At 49.3% G+C, this 18,136-nt stretch overlaps 1 protein-coding gene across 3 annotated transcripts in view; it reads right to left on the minus strand.

Annotated features, from left to right (window-relative positions):
• Positions 1–4,475: 4,475 nt before the first annotated feature.
• Positions 4,476–18,136, minus strand: part of LOC101536534 (heparan sulfate glucosamine 3-O-sulfotransferase 3B1) — a 40,929-nt gene continuing 27,268 nt past the window's right edge. For 2 of the 3 annotated variants that reach the window (XM_004594725.2, XM_058676592.1), the window contains exon 2: positions 4,476–5,668. In XM_004594725.2, coding sequence (XP_004594782.2) covers positions 5,050–5,668 — 619 coding nt within the window. In that variant the 3' untranslated portion in view covers positions 4,476–5,049. Of the gene's footprint in view, positions 5,669–5,938; positions 5,954–18,136 lie in introns of those variants that run through there. The other variant, XM_058676593.1, reaches the window with a different exon arrangement.

The following is an 18,136-nucleotide window of genomic DNA, read 5'->3' on the forward strand; positions in this document are numbered from 1 at the left end:
CTGGCAGAAGCTCCTGGCTCCTGGCTTCGGATCAGCTCAGCTCTGACCGTGTGGTCACTTAGGTAGTAAACCAGTGGATGGAACATCTATCTCTCTCTGTCTCGCCTTCCTTCTGTAAATCTATCTTTCCAATGAAAAAAATAAATAAAGCTGTAAAAAAAAAACGGAAAAAAAGCCATTGTGGCAGGAGCACAGGAATCAAGGAAGAGAGAATATAAAAAGCATGTTGGGCAGAGACTTCCAAGACAAAGTGCAAAGTTGAGATGAACCTGAAACATAATGAAGGCTGTCAGAGAGATTTGGGTGGGAGGAATTCTCAGTCCCATTTGAGTTGTTAAGATTCCTCAAGCTGGGGCCCGGCGGCGTGGCCTAGCAGCTAAAGTCCTCACCTTGAAAGCCCCGGGATCCCATATGGGTGCCGGTTCTAATCCCGGCAGCTCCACTTCCCATCCAGCTCCCTGCTTGTGGCCTGGGAAAGCAGTTGAGGACGGCCCAAAGCCTTGGGACCCTGCACCCGCGTGGGAGACCCAGAAGAGGTTCCTGGTTCCCAGCATCAGATTGGCGCGCATCGGCCCGTTGTGGCTCACTTGGAGAGTGAATCATCGGACGGAAGATCTTCCTCTCTGTCTCTCCTCCTCTCTGTATATCTGGCTGTAATAAAATGAATAAATCTTTAAAAAAAAAAAGATTCCTCAAGCTGCTGTGAGCAGGGTGGGTTGGAGGCAGAGAGAGAACATGCGTGAGGCTCAGCCCACCAGACGGGAGCTTGTAGCCAGTACTAGGGTCAGGGGAGATAGAAGGGAATGGCTTAGGAGGTTTCTCTGGAAGTCGTCTTGACAAGCCTTGGTACTGGTAAAACGGTCCCTGCCCATCCCCCCCCTTTTTTTTTTTTAGCACAATCCATGCCTCACAAAGATCTTCCATCTACTGGTTCACTCCCTAAATGGCCTCAATGGCCAGAACTGAGTTGGCCCAAAATCAGGAACCAGGAGTTTCTTCTGGGTCTCCCACATGGGTGCAAGGGCCCAAGGACTTAGGCCATCCTCAATTGCTTTCCCAGGCCACAAGCAGGGATCTGGGTCAAAAATGAAGTAGCCAGGACTCAAACGAGTTGCCCATAAGCAATGCCGGTGCCAAAGGCAGAAGCTTGGCCTGTTACAGCATGGCACTGTCCTCAGTAGGTTCCCTTTTAAAATCAAGTAACATAAGAGGGTGGAGCACATGGTTGCAGTCACAGATCATCATGGTCCAGGTGGAGCGCTGGGTCAGAAGGGACAGGTCTAAGTAAAGTTCTGCAGCCCTGGCTGCCTGTGGGTCAGACCAGGATCTCCACCTAGCTGGACATTGCCAGTGGCAGACAGGGACACCACTGTTGTCCAAATCCACCCAGCCAGCACTGCTGTACCCACACTGCACCTGCCATGCGACCACTCGTTGTCTGCATGTGTCTGTCTGAACTTGGAATAAAGGCTCCAGCCCACAACGGCCGTGATGTACCCAGAATTCTCTACATCTGCCTGTCTGCCTGCCTGCCTTTCAAATCAATGCATGTTTTTTTTAATCCAGCCTAAATACTAGTTGGACTGTCTAAAATAGAAAAGATCCCACATGCCTCATAATGACCGGGACATGTATGACACATGTATGTAACCAGTTCATCAGCAAGCAAAAGGAAAACACAGTAGGGCCCACCAGTTGGTAAAATATATTTTATTTGTTCATACAAAGAAATAGTATGAATTACCATAATTCCATTTTGTAGGAAACATCTTTCTCTGTGTAAAATTAATTTGTTATACATAGGACAAAATATTTGAAATTTTTTTGTACATACTGGCTATTCTAACATCCGGGTTATAGAAGACATACTGCTAGAATTTGCACAGTACTTTACATTATGGGGCTGAACGAAACTCAGTTATAAATTAATGTTACAAAAGTGGGGGGCGTCTAACCACACCTTCTATGCTGTGATGATCATTCTTCCCAATTAGCTGGAAAAACCATGGCATGGCCTCGTGGGTCAGCATCTGAGATACATCCATACCAAGTGCTTCTACATGACTGGAACCTTCCATTAGCTTTTCTTATTGGAAAAAAAAATCCCTGGCAGGATCCAAAGTTCTGCACTGTTGATCTCCCCAAATGACTCCCCAAGAGAAAAACCTCTAAGATTTGTTCTCCTCCACCGTCCAATCTAGGATTTATTCCAATCGCTTTATCTAGCATACCTTTCTGGGTCTCCCCTACGAAGTTAGCGGACTTCTGTACAGACACGTCAAAGGAAGTTGATGGAACACTTGTTTGTTAATCTTTTTAAAATAAAAGAAACAGAATGAGGGACAATACGAGGCAGAATCAGCTCTCCACAGAATGCCGGAGCATTTCCTATAAACTGTGTGGGGAGAGGACCTGAAACACAGGCTACTAGCACCAATTGCCAAAACACAAAATAATGCTTCTCTTCTAGCAGCTGAAAAGAGAAGTTCAGGCACCGACCAGACTTCTAGAACAGGAAGCAACCCCAGGCTTAGTTCTCCACCTTGCCTAACTTCTCAGGGGGAGACACGAGGGTTCTGGACTAACAATCACATGACTTGGAGGAGTGGTGGCAGAGTGGGTCAGCGTCTTCCAGAAGCCGCACCCACCTGAATCAGTCAGGAGCTACAAAACCCCCAGCCCGCTTAGAACTGCTAGCTGTTTTGTCTTCCAGAGGACAAACTGGCTGTGTGTCAGCAGTTCTAACGCTCAGCATGTTTGCATCTGAGAACTTGACCTGTCTAGCATCCTGACCTACCTCAGTGTTCAGCACTAGAGGACCCTCATTCTAGGGGAAAACTTCTTATTTTGGTTTTAAGGCCAAGGGATACACTGCTTCATCAAACTTTGTTGAGCTTAGGAGGCAGGCATGAGCCGACAGGAGTGAAGCAAAGCTTTCCTATAGCTTCCTATCACTTGGTGAGTCTTCTCCGAGCCGCTGTTCAGAATCTCAAGCTGTGTCTGACCAGGGTAGTGGCCAGAAAGCAGGCAGGTGGAACTACATACTGCCTTTGCCTTCAGGCAAAGCTGTGCCGTCACTGAGATGAGTTTTCAGTTTGATTTCTAATGAGCCTCCCACATGACAGGGGGAAAAACAATCCTAACCCCCTAAACATCTTGGGGCAGGTGCTTTTCACACCCAACTAGCAAGAGGGCAGACCCAAGCTATGTGGACAGTGCTCCCCTAAGTGCAGATGAAAGAACTTGAGACAGCAAAATAATAATGGTAATAATGTTTAAAAAATGCTATAAAATGGACCTAACATCTGAGGAATGCACAGGGCTTCCAGTGGCCTTCCTCCCAAAGAGAATCTACAAGAGCTCTGCTAACACAGCCTAAGCGAGCTCAAGCTGGGCTCCAACTTCCAGCAGCTAAAAGGACAGATGACAGAGAGTAGCATTTAAGGCCAGTGACATCGCTCATCAGCTTCCAAAGATAGATTGCATTTCCTCTTTCCCTACTTGCTACCATGCCAGGGACATACACAACATGCAAGCATCCTTCGTAGACACCGAAATCCTGATGGTTTTTATAATACATGTTCATGGGTCTCCACATATATTTCCTGTTGAAAGAAAAGGTTACACAGTGTCTTTGTGGTAGAAACGTTCGTTCTTAGAGCATGAAGGATGAACTGCAATATAACCCGACTGCCAACTGGTAGCCAGTGAAATCCCAAACTGCTCTCAGCAGAGATGGCGTGGGGTGGACCTTGTGCGTAGCAGTAGCAATGCCAGCAACCCTCCTTTCTGCAAAGGCCTGGCTACAACAGCGGACAGCCTTCCACAGCACCACAGGCAACACAGAGCCAGCTGTCCAGCAAGTCTTTGAAGAGTCAGCCCTTGGCTCTGGCTGTCTGGCTATCAGCTGCGGACCGTGTTGTCATTCTGAGATGAGCTGGGTGTTCTGGGGAGGCGGGAGGCACTGCCAGGGTGACCCTTCCCTTGCCAGGTCACCTGTCACACTTGGGCCCGCCTTCTCATTTCCTGGGGGATCATTGCTCCACACTGGCTCACCCTGGACTTAGCAGCCACCTGTCTAGGAGACACTGATGGCGGTGAGATGCAGCTGACCACCCCAGGGTCTGGACACACCCAGGGCCCTGGGTTTATGCTGATGGCTTCTGCGGGCCCATGGGCGATTCTTTGGTGTTTCAAAGCAGAACAGGCTGCCCTGAAAAAGGAACAGGAAGGAGGGCAGCGTGGTTTCATGCGAATGAGCAGAGAATGTCTTTATTGCTAAAGCAGCATCCAAGCATCTCTCTCTCTCTCTCTCTCTCTCTCACACACACACACACACATACACACACACACACGACGGGAGAAAGGGGGTGGGGGTGGGGGCTGACATCTGCAGACACGGTCACCTGATGAGTAGGCCCAGGAGAGGGGGCAGCAGCAGGCAGGGTGGTACAGGATCCTCCAGCTGTCAGAAGCTGCCAGCATGTGGACACCTGTGGGAAAGCGAGTGTCTTCCAGCATGCGCTGGGTAGACGTGGGGTCCCCAGCCCTGTGGCTTGCTAGCATCACTTCCCCAAAGAAGCTGAGTGGCGAGGGAGGACCCTCAGGATACAGCAGCATCTTAGGGCTCACACATGGTACCCAGGCAGAGGAAGCAGACACCGACAAGCAGACAGCCACTGGAGAACTGCAACAGCGATCAAAGGCAGAATACCCGTAACAACGAAAATCTCAAGCTGTGCTTTTCTTCTTCTTTTTAAATATGCTAGACAAGGGGGGAGTCGGGGAGGGGAACCGGAAGCACCATCCATTGTCGCGAGGAATAGAACGACAGACTTTCTCGGAGTTACACGCTTTGGAATGTTAACAGACTAGGAAGTGGACTCTCTTCAAGAGTGTGGCTAGGCAGCTTAGTGAATTAATTGCTTATGAATTAAAAATAAATTATTATAAAATAGATTTCTGTACATTTTACATACATATATAATCTCTCTCCAATACATAAGCCACGTGGTTAAGTCACAGATCCCTCTTCCCCCTTGTCGGCCTTCAATCCCAGCCAAAGTCATGGCCAGTCATCTGGTAGAACTTGAGGTTGAAGGGCCGGTAGAAGTCGCGCAGCCTGCGCAGCGCCTCGGCCGCGATCTCGGGGTGCGGCCGGCCCTTGGTCTTGCCCAGGCAGTGGGGCTTGCTGCTGCCCTCGGGCTTCTTGAGGCAGGGGAAGCCCTTGGTCTTGTTGAAGTAGAAGTGCTTGTCCGTGATGATGCGCTTGAGGCCCAGGAAGTCCTGCACGCGGCCCAGCTCGCCGGCCGGGTCGCTGATGAGCCGCTCGCCGCTCACGAAGAGCAGCTGGCGCAGCGGGAAGTGGCGCAGCCAGTGCTCCAGGTGCTTGGCATAGATGCCAATCTGGATGGCGCTCCACGACGTGTCGATGAGGCCGGCGCTCCTGTTCTTGAACGTCAGGCTCTCGAAGCTGGGGATGTCGGGCCGCTTGGACAGCGTCTGCGTGTAGTCCGAGATGGCCCTGGTCACCGGGTCGCGCACCACCACGATGAGCTTGGTGTCCCTGGACATGGCCGAGATGCGCGCCGGCGCCTCGCGCGTCACAAAGTAGCTAGGCGTCTTCTCCATGGTGATCTGTCCCTCCAGAGTCCTGGGCATCAGGTCCCTGAGCAAAAAGCAAGCAAAACCATCGTGGAGTCAGAAAGCGTTGTGTCTTTGTCCTCCCTTCCCAATGTCTACACCTCTGACCGCCAGGAACATGGTAGAATGCAAGTAGAATCCTAGAACTACAAGATAACTCCAAGATAACCACCTCTCTGAGACAGAGATCTTTCATTGCTGATACAAATGCGGTGGTCATTTGCCACTTGTAAACCGGTTTTTGGCTTAACTATCCTTCTCTGTGTCCACGGGAGGTTGAAGCGCTATGGCCTACCTAGTTTTGTGTAAATCAGCACTATGATACATAATCCCACAAATTTTGACACGACTATGCTGCGATCGCTGTACAAATATGCTGGACAGTGCTAGTATTTCAGCGTCTGTGGATGCCGAGGTCTCTTGCATAGAACACTTTCAAGCAAATCCACAGGCCGGGGCTGGGGGAATTAGAAAGAAAGTCCACCACGGCCAAGCAAGGTGGGAGGAATCGAGCAGGCAATCCAGGAAGTCCCAGCTGGAACGAACGGCACACACTAGGAACAGCAAAGGACATGTTCAAGTTCAAGGAGATGTGACAGATACCTCAGGGGCATAAGACAGTGAGGGACTGAGGGACAGGATGACCTAGGGTCAGACGTGCTACCATCACAGGAAGCTACCAGATCTAAAAAAAAAAAAACAACTGTACAAAGGCAGGGACAACAGTGGTGCCTTGGCTGCGACACTCCTAGCACCAGCGTGGTACCAGGGACATCGGCAGATGTCCAGGAAAGTTACTGTTGAAAAGTACGACTGGGGAGATGGTCTGGCTGACTAGGGGTCCAGAAGGAAGCCCTTAAGAGGATGGGTGTCAGTGGGCAGGGGGAGTTTGGCACTCAACCGTCACTCTTTAGCTCTGCTAGTAGCGGGGGGTAGGCCTCTTAACATCTCTGCTCCTCAGTGGTTATTGTGCAACTTAAATTTGATGTGTAAACCAGAAGCAGATCAGCCTAGTAACAATCTGAGCTTAGACTTCCCAGGTTCAAATCCTAGCTCGGCCATTTAGGAGCTGTGCCCACGTGAATTACTTATTATTCTTTCCCGGCTTTCTTTTCCACATCTGTAAGAAATGGATCTGACAATGCCTACCTCGTGGAAGCTTACTGAAGATTAAAGCCACAAAGAATAGCTTAAGACAGATGGTACGTACTTAACAAGTACCAACTCCCCCCACTATGATAATTATTATGGCAGCTTAATACAGTTGAAATGGAGTAGGGTCAAAAGTACGTAGAGGAGGGTACTTTGAAATGGGATTAAAAGACAAGCTTACTTTGGTGCAACTTTTTTTTAAAATCCGAGCACATTTTTTCTTAATAATAATTTCCACAGACTTTTTGAAGCACCCTCCTAATATGTGTATGCCCTCACGTACACACATCAAAAGGACACTCCTTCCTTCGCTGGACGCTAAGCTTTGCTCCAATGTCTGCCATTGCTCCAGGACAGTGATTTCTCACTGGGTCACACCTAGGTACAGGAATCATCACTTACACGCTTTTTTTTTTCCATAGGATTCTTGATCAATGTTTACTTCTGTAAATGTCAAGCCATCTTCATCTACTGAGCCCACAGCTCCTGGGCAGATCACATTTATGCAAACAATGATATCAAGTGCGTATCACACAAACCAAGCACAAGTACCCAGAGTTGGCTTGCCTGCTCGCTTCCTTGCTCAATGGGACACTGGCATTGGGCAACCCAGAAGCCTTCCTTCTCCCTTCTGCAGCCAGGCCGGCTAACATTAAAGCCGGATTGACCCACTTTGTGCCCATTAACCACTTAGACTCATGCGACAGGGCGTCAGGCTAATGTGATCAGGGATTAAAGAGTCTCAGCTCTCAACTTCTTTGGCATTTCTCTTAAAAAAAAAAAAAAAGGCAGGGCAAGTCAGAGAAAGCCAGTTTCCTCCCCCACTCCCCAAGGTGAAGCTATCTGCAACTAGACAAAGGTCAGTGTAAGGAGGCCGGGAGTTATCACCATCCTTCAAGTTGCAATCCCCAAAGTTCTTCAGTGCTTGTTGCGCAGGGGTGAGTATAGGGTATGTCCTTTGAAAGCCTATGACCCAGCATAGGGGTGGAAGTCAGGCCATCAGGCTACAGCTCTCGGCAACAACATCAACCTGGACAGGACACTTAACCTGTGAAGATCACATCACAGCTTCTCCTCCTGAATGATGAGAACACCTTCTAGGGCCTTTAGGTGGTTTTAAACATTATTATTTGAAACAGAGCTTGAGCTCCTGCCCATTAGTTCATTCTCCAAATGCCTTTGATGGCTTGAGTGGGGCAGGGTCAAAGTCAGGAGGAGCTCAGAGCACACAATCCTAGGTCTCCTCCACTGGGTGGCAGGCACCCAACGACTTGAGCCCCCATCACTGCTGCCTCTGAGGGTACACATTAGCAGGAAACGAGTCAGGAGCTGGAGTCTGGGATTGAAACCAGGTACTCAAGTGTGGGAGGTGGGCATATTAACTGCTGGGCTAAATGCCTTTGCTCTCTCCCCAGGGCTTTTAAGAGAACTCAGGAGCTGGCCTTGGTACCCTGCCTGGCACCTTGCCAGCACTAGGAAGGGGTTATCAGTTATCTTCCTTTGACACCATCTTGATCAACAAGGGTGTTTGTAGGAAAACGTGGTTTCTGCCTGGAGGTCTGCCTGGAGAAATTGGGTCCCACCGCACAGGAGAGCAATGGGGAGGGTTTGGCTTTAGGGAGGTAACCGAAACAGTTTGAACCACTGGTATTTTATAACCAAGGAGTGGGGGTGAAATGAGGGATTTTGTCAGTGGATTGAAACCATCAGGGGGATTCTGGCCAAACCGACCAAACAGGACTCTTGCTGAATTCAGGCCCGGGTGACCGGACATGACCTGGGAAAACATGGAGGATGACAAAGGTGTTCAGATAGCAACAGTTGAATGGGAAGGGTGAGGAAGGAAGGTTTCTTGCTAAACTGACTTGGCAAATCTTTGTTAAACCTGGATTTTAGGGGGCAGACATTTGGTCTAGAAGTTAAGATGTTCAGGTCTCACATGAGAGACTCCACGATTCACTCCTGGCACTGAGTCCCAACTCCAGCCTCCTGCTGGGGGCAGCAGGAGATGGCTCATGTAAGCAGGTCCCTGCCAGCCCTGAGGGTCGGCCTCTGTGGGTTAGTGGCTCCTGGTATGGGGCCCCTGACTGCTGCAGCATTTAGAGAACAACTCTTGGAGAGTGTTTCTCTCTTTCTGTCTCTCTCAGTGGAATAGAATAGAATAGAATAGAATAGAATAGAATAGAATAGAATAGAATAGAATAGAACAGAAAATAATAGAATAGAATAGAATAGAATAGAATAGAATAGAATAGAATAGAATAGAATAGAAACGAAACTAAGTTTTTCGAGGCACACATATGGACCTGGGAGAAGGTTCTGGAGCCCAACTAAACGGTGGTCAAGCAGATAATCTTTGTCATCCAGCTGTGGAACACATCATGGTCTTGGATGTGTGTGCCCAACTCTCACCTTAAAACACGCAAGCTCTTCTCTCCCCACTTGCACGGTTTTTCTCGTACCATCCTCACCCTGGAGCAAAAGTGATGCTCTGAATCCACTTCCTGTGAATTCAGGCTCCCCTTTGGCTTCATCCCCTTTTTGGGTCACACTTGCCAGCTTCATCCTCAGAATCCCACTCCGAGCTCAACAGAAGCTCAGAGAAGCAAACATGAGGGTGAGCTCTTGGATGAGACCCTCCCACCCCAAACTCCCAACCTGGGCCCATCCCAACCACCCCTGCACTGGCAGATCCAGCCCCAGGCCAACCTCCAAGTAAGCAGGTTAATTGAGCTTCTCATTACGAAAGCCAGTTTCTCAGTCCCAGCTAATAATTATATAGTGCTTAGGAGCTTGCAAAGAAACTTTCACAGGCACTATCTGATTTGATCCTTGCGAACGGGTCTTGGAGGTGGGTGCTGTAAACACTCCCTGGACTAAAGAAGAGACTGAGGTTAAAGCGGTGAGAGAAACCCACGTGGGGCTTGGAAACAGCTTCCCTGGTACATCACCTCCACTCCTCAAGATCGTGTCCCTCTCAACTTCCTTTGCTTCTTCCCCATATGATTAAAAAAAGAAAGTGGACAGAGCTGTCCATCTCTTGTAAAGAGATACCTGCATTTTCCCTTCTCTTATAGATCAGAATCTTCATAGCAAACGTTTCACTCCTCATCACAAGGCCACTGATCCTAATTGTTCAAATACGAGTCTGATTTCGAAACAATAAACCTCTAGGGTTCACATACTCCCACGACCAGCTGCCTTCTATGCAGGCTGGAAAATTACCAAGCATTGCAACATCTCCCTTCATGCAGTGCCCTAGCGTGACCCCTTTCTCTTCCCTTCATAACAGGGCCAGGAACGGATGCTTCCCTGAGTTACGACCAAAAGATGCTTGTGAAGTTCAAGGCCATAGAAAAGAATAATATAGAACAACCCAGAAGCAGAGATTCCGACAAACCAGCCAAGGAGGTGCTGACCAAGCAGAGGTACCTGCCAGCGGATGGAGGCTGACAGAGGGCAAGATGATCCCACTTCTTCATGCAGACCCGAGTTAGGGTAAGCAAGCTTAGCCTGCCAAGAGTGCCTGGGGAATGACAAGTGCAATAAATCCTGGAAACACCTGTCACCTCAGGGAACTGAATCCCGAACCAGGTGGGTCTCAACAGGTATTTCAGGCTTTCAACTGCTTTGAGGATATTTGCAATAAAGCTATGGTGTCACCTCTGGTTACATATTAGAATCCACCCAGGTACTTTATTTACTTTATTGAGAAGGCAGCATTGGAGAGCAAAGATATTTTCCATACAACAGCCAGGGCTGGGCTGGGCTGGGCTAGGCTGGGCTAGGCCAAGCAGAAGCCAGAAAACTTGAATCTGGAGTTTCATCCAGGTCACCCACATGGGGCACAGGGACCCAGGGAGTTGGGCCATCTTTAACTGCTTTCCCAGACACTTTAGCAGAGTGTATTACCTAAGAGCTAAAGTGGAAACACAGGGGGGACTCTGATATATCACAAGCAGTAGCTTAACCCACTGTGACACAACACCAGCCCCCACTTAGCACCTTTCTAACAAGAACTAAATGCTTGGGCTCCATCCCTGGTAGACTGAATAGGGCTTTTGGATGGTAGGGTCCCAACAGAGAATCTTCCAGATGATTCTGCCATGCAGACAGGATTGGAAGCCATTATATCCTGTGATATCTGTAACCCTGGAACCTAGCACACATTTTAGTCATTCATTTCACAGATATTCCTGTGTAGCTAAGTGAAGACACTGTGTGTGTGTGTGTAAGTGTGGGTATGGTTGTGTGTGTGTGTGTATGGTTGTGTGTGTATGTGTATGGCAAGGAGGCTATAGGGAGAGGGAAACAGAAACATGTTAGGACTGCACCTAGAAGTTGTTGGCTAAACCAAGACCTATCTGTCAAACTGAAGGCCTCTCTCCTACAGCCAAGGCCACAGCCCAAAGGGTCAGGCTCTCGGCTGATGGTACCTCTCCCCAAAGTAAGCGAGAACTGTGCCCTCCTAGTCTTGTAAAGAACAAATAAAATGTAGTGGCATATCACAATAATCCTCTACTTTGGGAGACCTGGAAGAAGCCCCTGGCTTCAGATTGGCGTAGCTCTTGCCTTTGCAACCATTTGGGGAATGAACCAGCAGATGGAAGGTCTCTCAGATCTCTCTTTCTCTCTCTCTCTCTCTCTCTAAATCTGCCTCTCAGGTAAAAATAAATAAATTTTTTTTTAAAAAGGGCCTGGCACGATGGCTCAGTGGCTAAATTCTCGTCTTATATGTGCAAGGATCGCATATGGGTGACAGTTCATGTCCCAGCTGCTCCATTTCCCTTCCAGCTCCCTGCTTGTGGCCTGGGAAAGCAGTTGAGCACGGCCCAAAGCCTTGGGACCCTGTATCCACGTGGGAGACCTGGAAGAAGCTCCTGGCTCCTGGCTTTTGATTGGCTCAGCTCCAGCCATTACTGCTTCTTAGGGAGTGAACCAATGGATGGAAGATCTTTCTGTCTCTCCTTCTCTATGTACATCTGCCTTTCCAATAAAAATTAATGAATCTTTAAAATTAAAAAAAATAATCAAAAATTTTAAATAACAAATAAAGTGATGCAACTTGATGCAAAGCGAATAACAGAATGTCTATTGGTTGGCTCTAAACAGACACACACACATCACTCACACTCTCCTAACCGTTTAACAACTGTTAAACACAAAGACACTGCAGAAAGTGTGTGGAAAATGGAATTAAGATAACACTGGAACCAAACACAATGAAATTCATGCAGTTTTTCACAATATTCATTTTCCATATCTCTTTGGAATCTATGTGTTTCAGGGATCTGTGAAGTATTTCATACTTTGGGGAACATTCATTTGGGAGGCGGAAAGACAGAGATGGTGAGCAGGAGAGATCTTCCTTCCATTGGTTCACTCCCCAGATGGATGTAATGGATGTAATGGATGTAATGGCTGCAGCTGGGATAGGCTGAAGCCAGAAGGTGGGAGCCAGGAGCCAGGAGCCAGGAGCCAGGAGCCAGGACCCATGAGCTTCATTTGCGTCTCCCAGGTTGGCTGCAGAGACCCTAGAACTCCACCATCATCTGCTGCTTCACAGGTGCACTAGCAGGGAGCTGGATCAGAAGCAAAACAACTTGATGTGGAACAGCCTGCCTGGATGCCAATATTGTAAGTGGCAGGTTAACCTGCTGTGCCACAAGGCTGGTCCCTTCACAAGCTATCTGAACGACCCATGGGCATATTGGGCTCCGAAGAAAGTCTGGGGCCGGCATTGTGGCACCATGGGGTTAGGCCACCACCTACAATACAGCATCCCATACCTATACCTCCTCAAGTCCCTGGTGCTTCCTGTTTTGTTGAGCAACCTGCTAACGCAGCTGGGAAAGCCCAAGTGCTTGGGACACTGCCACCCAGATGTAGCTCTAGATGCAACTGTAGGTTCCAGGATGAGCTCCAGGTTCATGCCTTCACAGCTACTTGGAATCCTCCTTTGTCATCATAATGCACGGTAGATCAGGAGGGTGGAATTTCATCTGAGAACTCAGGATCTCCAACCTTAGGTCTGAGACAACCCCTGCCAGGGCCTTCTCCCCACCCTCTCCCTGCCAAGCCTGCAGCAGTCTGCCCCTCACTGGCTGCTGGGCAGGTCTCCCACCAGGCTGTGACCTCTCTCTGGGGCTTTGGAGACGTTCAGCGTTCTCCAGGGAACTTCCCATGGTTTGTTCTACAAGCTGCTACTGGAGGCAGACTATGCCAAACAAACCTTCAAGCCTCAAGAGGCAGGACGTGACAGGGAACCCAAGGGAAAGCAGCCCCAGACGGATGTTATCCAGGATCTGTTGTTGCATTCACTTGGCTTCTTTTGTTTCTTCTTTCCCTAGAGTGACAGCCCCAACCTCCCCACGGTCCAGCCACTGGACTTTGTTGTTTGAACTCACCAATTACCCAACAATACAAAAGAGGATTATGGAAATGGATGGGAGACCTAACTGACTACAATGCAACCAATGCCCAGACACTGACACAAAACAGATGATGGAAGTTAATGACCTTGAGAAGAGGCCCACAGTGAGTGAGGGCCAGGCCACTGTTGCTCCCAGCTGAGGGATACTGAACACAGCAAGGGTACCCTTTTGCCCATCCCCTTCTTGGCTTCCGCTGGCAGAACAATTCCTTGGCTTAGTTGCAGCAAAACCGTGTTTCAACTCCAACAAAGGGTTTCTTCTCCTTTTTTCTTTTCATTTATTCTTGAATTCACACATAGTAAAACTCATTCTTGGTGTCCAGTTCTAGGAATTCTGACAAAAGGCTAGAGCTGTGTACAGCCACAGAGTAGTTGACCTGCTCCCCAAGTTTCCTTGTTACATGGTGAATAAAACTCTCAACAAGGGATACTCAAGGGTGAGGGGGGGAAGGAAAGAAGACTTAAATCCCTACGCTGCTTCTTTCCAAGAAGATGTCCCACGTCCCCGAGGCAAGGACTGACACCGGGGCACAGCAGGTTCCCATCCTGCAGCGCAGGTTCCAGTATGAGCTGCTCGCACTGTTGCAGCTTCCTGCTCACACACCTGGGAAGGCAGCAGAAGATGGCCCAAGTACATGGCTCCCAATGCACATAGCGGAAAGTCAGATGCAGTTCCAGGATCCTGGCTTTGGCAGCTCTTGCAGCCATCTGGGGAGTAAATCAGTTATGTAAGTTAGCTCTCTCTCTCTCTCTCTCTCTCTCTCTCTCTCTCTCCTGCCTGGCCCCCGGTCACTGTGCCTTTCAAATAAATAGACAGAGACATAGATAAGTAAATAAATAGATCTTAGAAAGAGGCAGCAGAGGGGCAGAGGCCGCCCAGATCCTGATTTTGACATGGTTTTTGACACTACTGATTGAAATGGGAAGATGATCAATAAGCCTTAGCTATTTTAGTTAGCAGATATAGTCTTGATTAAAAAAAAAAAGGATTTATGTTATTTATTTTTCTTGAAAAGGCAGAGTTACAGACAGAGAGAAGCTTCCAACCACTGGTTCACTCCCCAGAGGGCAGCAACGGCCAGAGTTGGGCTGGTCTGAAATCGGGAACAAGAGGTTCCTCTGCTTCCCCCACATGTTTCTCCCACAGGCGCCCAAGCTGCTTTCCCAGGCCACCGGCAAAGAGATGGATCAGAAGTGAAGCAGCTGGGACTTGAACCAATGCCCACATAAGACACCAGCATCGCAGGCAGAGGCTTAGCCTGTGACCCCGCCACGTTGGCCCCCAACTGTTGTTTTCTAAAAGATGCTCTGATTAAGGTCTCCACTCCTACTTGGCATCGGCCCTTGGGCGGCATCGCCTCCCCTGTCCCATCAGCCCAGCTCCCTGATGAGCTGCTCTGGTAAGAATCTCAAGAACAGGGAGCAGGAAGACAGGGCTGTTTGTCGGAGTTCCTGATACACCACGGAAACCTGCAGCTGAATTAAAAGACAAACAAGCAACCCCGGGATCTTAGGGTCACAGGGGTGGATGCTGAAGCCACTCTGTAAGAAACAGGGGATGGGTGCATGTTACTGACTGTGTAACAGCACAAATGAACGCTGGCGTAAGCTGCCGACTGTGAGTGACAAGGGTGTGTCCACACGGATTCTTGCACAAGAGCCCTTGGCTTTGGAGGTGCTCACCAAGATGAGGCAGGGTACAGGGAAGGACGTGTTGGGCACCTACTTGCTGCTCGTTCCTACTGGGAACCTAAACCTGCTTTTTTAAAAAAAGATTTATTTATTTTTATTGCAAAGTCAGATATACAGAGAGGAGGACAGAGAGGAAGATCTGCCGTCCGATGATTCACTCCCCAAGTGACAACGGCCAGAGCCGTGCCGATCCCAAGCCAGGAGCCAAGAACCTCTTCCAGGTCTCCCACACGAGTACAGGGTCCCAAGGCTCTGGGCCATCCTCGACTGCTTTCCCAGGCCACAAGCAGGGAGCTGGATGGGAAGTGGAGCTGCCGGGATTAGAACCGGCGCCCATATGGGATGCTGGTGCGTCCAAGGCCAGGACCTTAACCACTACACAACTGCACTGGGCCTGTAAACCTGCTTCTAAAACTACATTCAGTTGCTGGGGTAGGCTGTGTGGCACAGTAGGGGAAGCAGTCATTTTTAATGCCAGTATCCTGTATGTAAGTGCTCCATTTCTGATTCAGCTCTCTGCTCACACAGCTGGGTAGGTTGTGGAAGACAGCCTGAGGACATGGACCCCTGCCACCCACGTGGGAGACCAGGATAAGGCTCCTGGCTCCTGGCTTTGGCCAGGTCCAGACCTCGCCTCTGTAGGTATCAGGGAAACAGACCAATCAAATAAGTAAAATACGTCTTTCTTTTTAAAAATGTTTTAAAGATCTGTGGATACTTATTTCAAAGTCAGAATGATAGAGATAAAACATTCTCCATTTGCTGGTTTATATACTACGTGGCTGCAAGAGCTGGGACTAGGCCAGGCCTACATCTGGAGGCAGGGACCACATCCGGGTCTCCTGTGTGGTGGGTTCAGCAGTCCAACTACTCGGGCCATCTGCTGCTGCTTTCCCAGGCACATTAGCAGCAGGCTGGATCGGTACTGGAGCAGCCAGGACTTGAACCCGACACTCATATATGGGTGGCTGGTATTACAGGCAGGGGATTTTCACCAAACTTTTGCTCAGAAAGCTCCCTCCCCCCAGCTGCTGTCCCTCAATGGCTGATCATGTTCCACAGCCTCCATCAGCCCCACGTGGTATCTGGTCACACTGGCCGAATCCCCATGACCCCTGAAGCATCCTCGTGGTCCTTCTCCACCTGCTGCCTGCACTTCCAGTCCCTGGCCAGAAGTCCCCTGCATGCTAGTTTCTTTGCTTTAGGGGTCTTGAACTAAAAGGAGGTGCAGGGAGCATGCGCAGTCTTGTCGTGGGTGGGGGGGGATTCTCCCCTCCCCTCCCCCGGGGTTTCATTCTCCAACTACTGAGGAAAAACAGAAACACAAACCTAAGATGGGAAGCTTGAATTAGGATCCTGGCCAGGTTAATGCCCCCCTGGGGAACAAAGGAAGGGACCCCCAAGAGCTGACCCAAGGGCTTTACCTTAGACTCTGATTAGCCAATAAGGAATTAGGTGCAATGCTGGTGGCAGAGAGGAAATGCCAGGAACTGCCCTGGCTCTTGATGCTCCCAGGGGGTAGGGACCTTTTATCTGCCAGGGGCCTTTTGGATCTCTAAACCATCTTCACTGGCCAAACACAATTATCAACTTATAAATTAGCCTGCTCTAGGGGCTGGCATGGGGATGAAACCAATTAAGCCCCGCATCCCATAGTAGCATTGGTTTCTTGGAGTCCCAGCTGCTCCACTTCCTCCGCCCAACCCACCCCAGTTCCCAAGGAAAGCAATGGAAAATGACCTCAAGGGTTTGACCTGCTTGCCACTCTCGTGGGAGACCCCGTCGGAATTCCAGGTCCCCAGCTTGGACCTGTCCTGGCCCTGGTGGTTGTAGCCATTTGGGGAGTGAACCAGTGATGGAAGACGTGTGTGTGTGTGTGTGTGTAGAGCTCTGTCTTTAAAAATAAATAAATAAATCTTGAAAAGAAATTTAACGTGCTATATGGATTTATTGAATTTCAAGTCCCGCCTGTGGTTGCTTTAGCAGGGCCAGACCAAATGATTTTTTTGTGGGGCCAGACATTCCTCCCGCCTGACAGATCAACCTATTCAAGAAGTTCCAAAGATGACCACAGGACTTTGTGTAATAACCGCTAGGGGTCAAGCTATGATCTTGTCTGAAGGCCTGTCCTGCTCCCAGCAAAACTCCTTGCTCCCTTCCTGCCTCGAGGCGTCCTGCTTTCTCAAGGAAGCTGCAGAACAAGGGCCAGATCAGCCCCTCCTTTCGCCTTTTCCTTTCCCTTCCTACCAGTAAAAGTTTCCCAGGAGCCCTAAGAGCCAGAGGGGGAGAAGGCCAGAACAGAGTCCGAAACCGAATCCCAAGTTTTAGCTCCAGGGCAGTTTCATCTTAAAAGCAGCTTTCTCCCAAGAGGTTTCAGCGAGGTGCCCTTGAGGGGAGGGGAGGAAGAGGTTATCAGCTCAGCTTCCTTATCTCCCAGCTCCCTTCCCTCTTCCAGGGGAAGCCTCTAAGCTCCCCCAGTCCCCTCCAAGCGCCACTTCTCTGTAAATAACTACCTCCCTTTGGGGGAGACACATCAAAGTTTCCCATGAGGAGGGCTTAAAATCATTTCAAGTGATACCATAAACAGTCCCCACTTCTCCAGGTCAAGTCGGCCTGGTTGCCGGAAGTGATGTCATAATACATTAAAAAGTTTACTAGGCTCCGCCCCCTTCTTTCTCTAAACATAGGAAAGAAGAAAGAAGAAAGACTCCTCTGCCCTCCTCCTTCTCCTCCAACCCCTTTCCTTTTTTTTCTCCACCCCCTGCTCCAAACCCCACCACAAGGATTTGACTGGGCATTGTCCTAGAATTTCAATACAGCTCAGCAAATGAAAAGCCGCTGAACACACAAGAGGAGGAGGGGGGGACACAAAAGAGCATCTCCCCCGCTCCGGGTCAACTCAGGACCCCTTTCATTTTGGGGCCAAATCCTTGAGGTATGGGGTGGGGAAGGAGGGGAGTGCTTCACAAAGGCCAACAAGTCCCAGTTCTTGGAAGGGGCTGTGGGTGCAGGGGAGGAGAGGGGGCGGCAAGAGGGTTTCAATTAAAAGCTAATAGCCTTTTGTGTCCCATCTCTCCGGGGGGTTGCGCCTGTTCACTGGGGCCTCACTATGTACTGGGACACAAATCATGTGAATCAGAGCGATCTGTTTCCTGGAGAGAAAAAAAAATCATTAGGAAGAAGTAGGAAAGCAGACTTTTTAGAAAGTAAATGAAC

This window comes from Ochotona princeps, chromosome 17, assembly GCF_030435755.1.
Source record: "Ochotona princeps isolate mOchPri1 chromosome 17, mOchPri1.hap1, whole genome shotgun sequence".
Lineage (NCBI taxonomy): Eukaryota > Metazoa > Chordata > Mammalia > Lagomorpha > Ochotonidae > Ochotona > Ochotona princeps.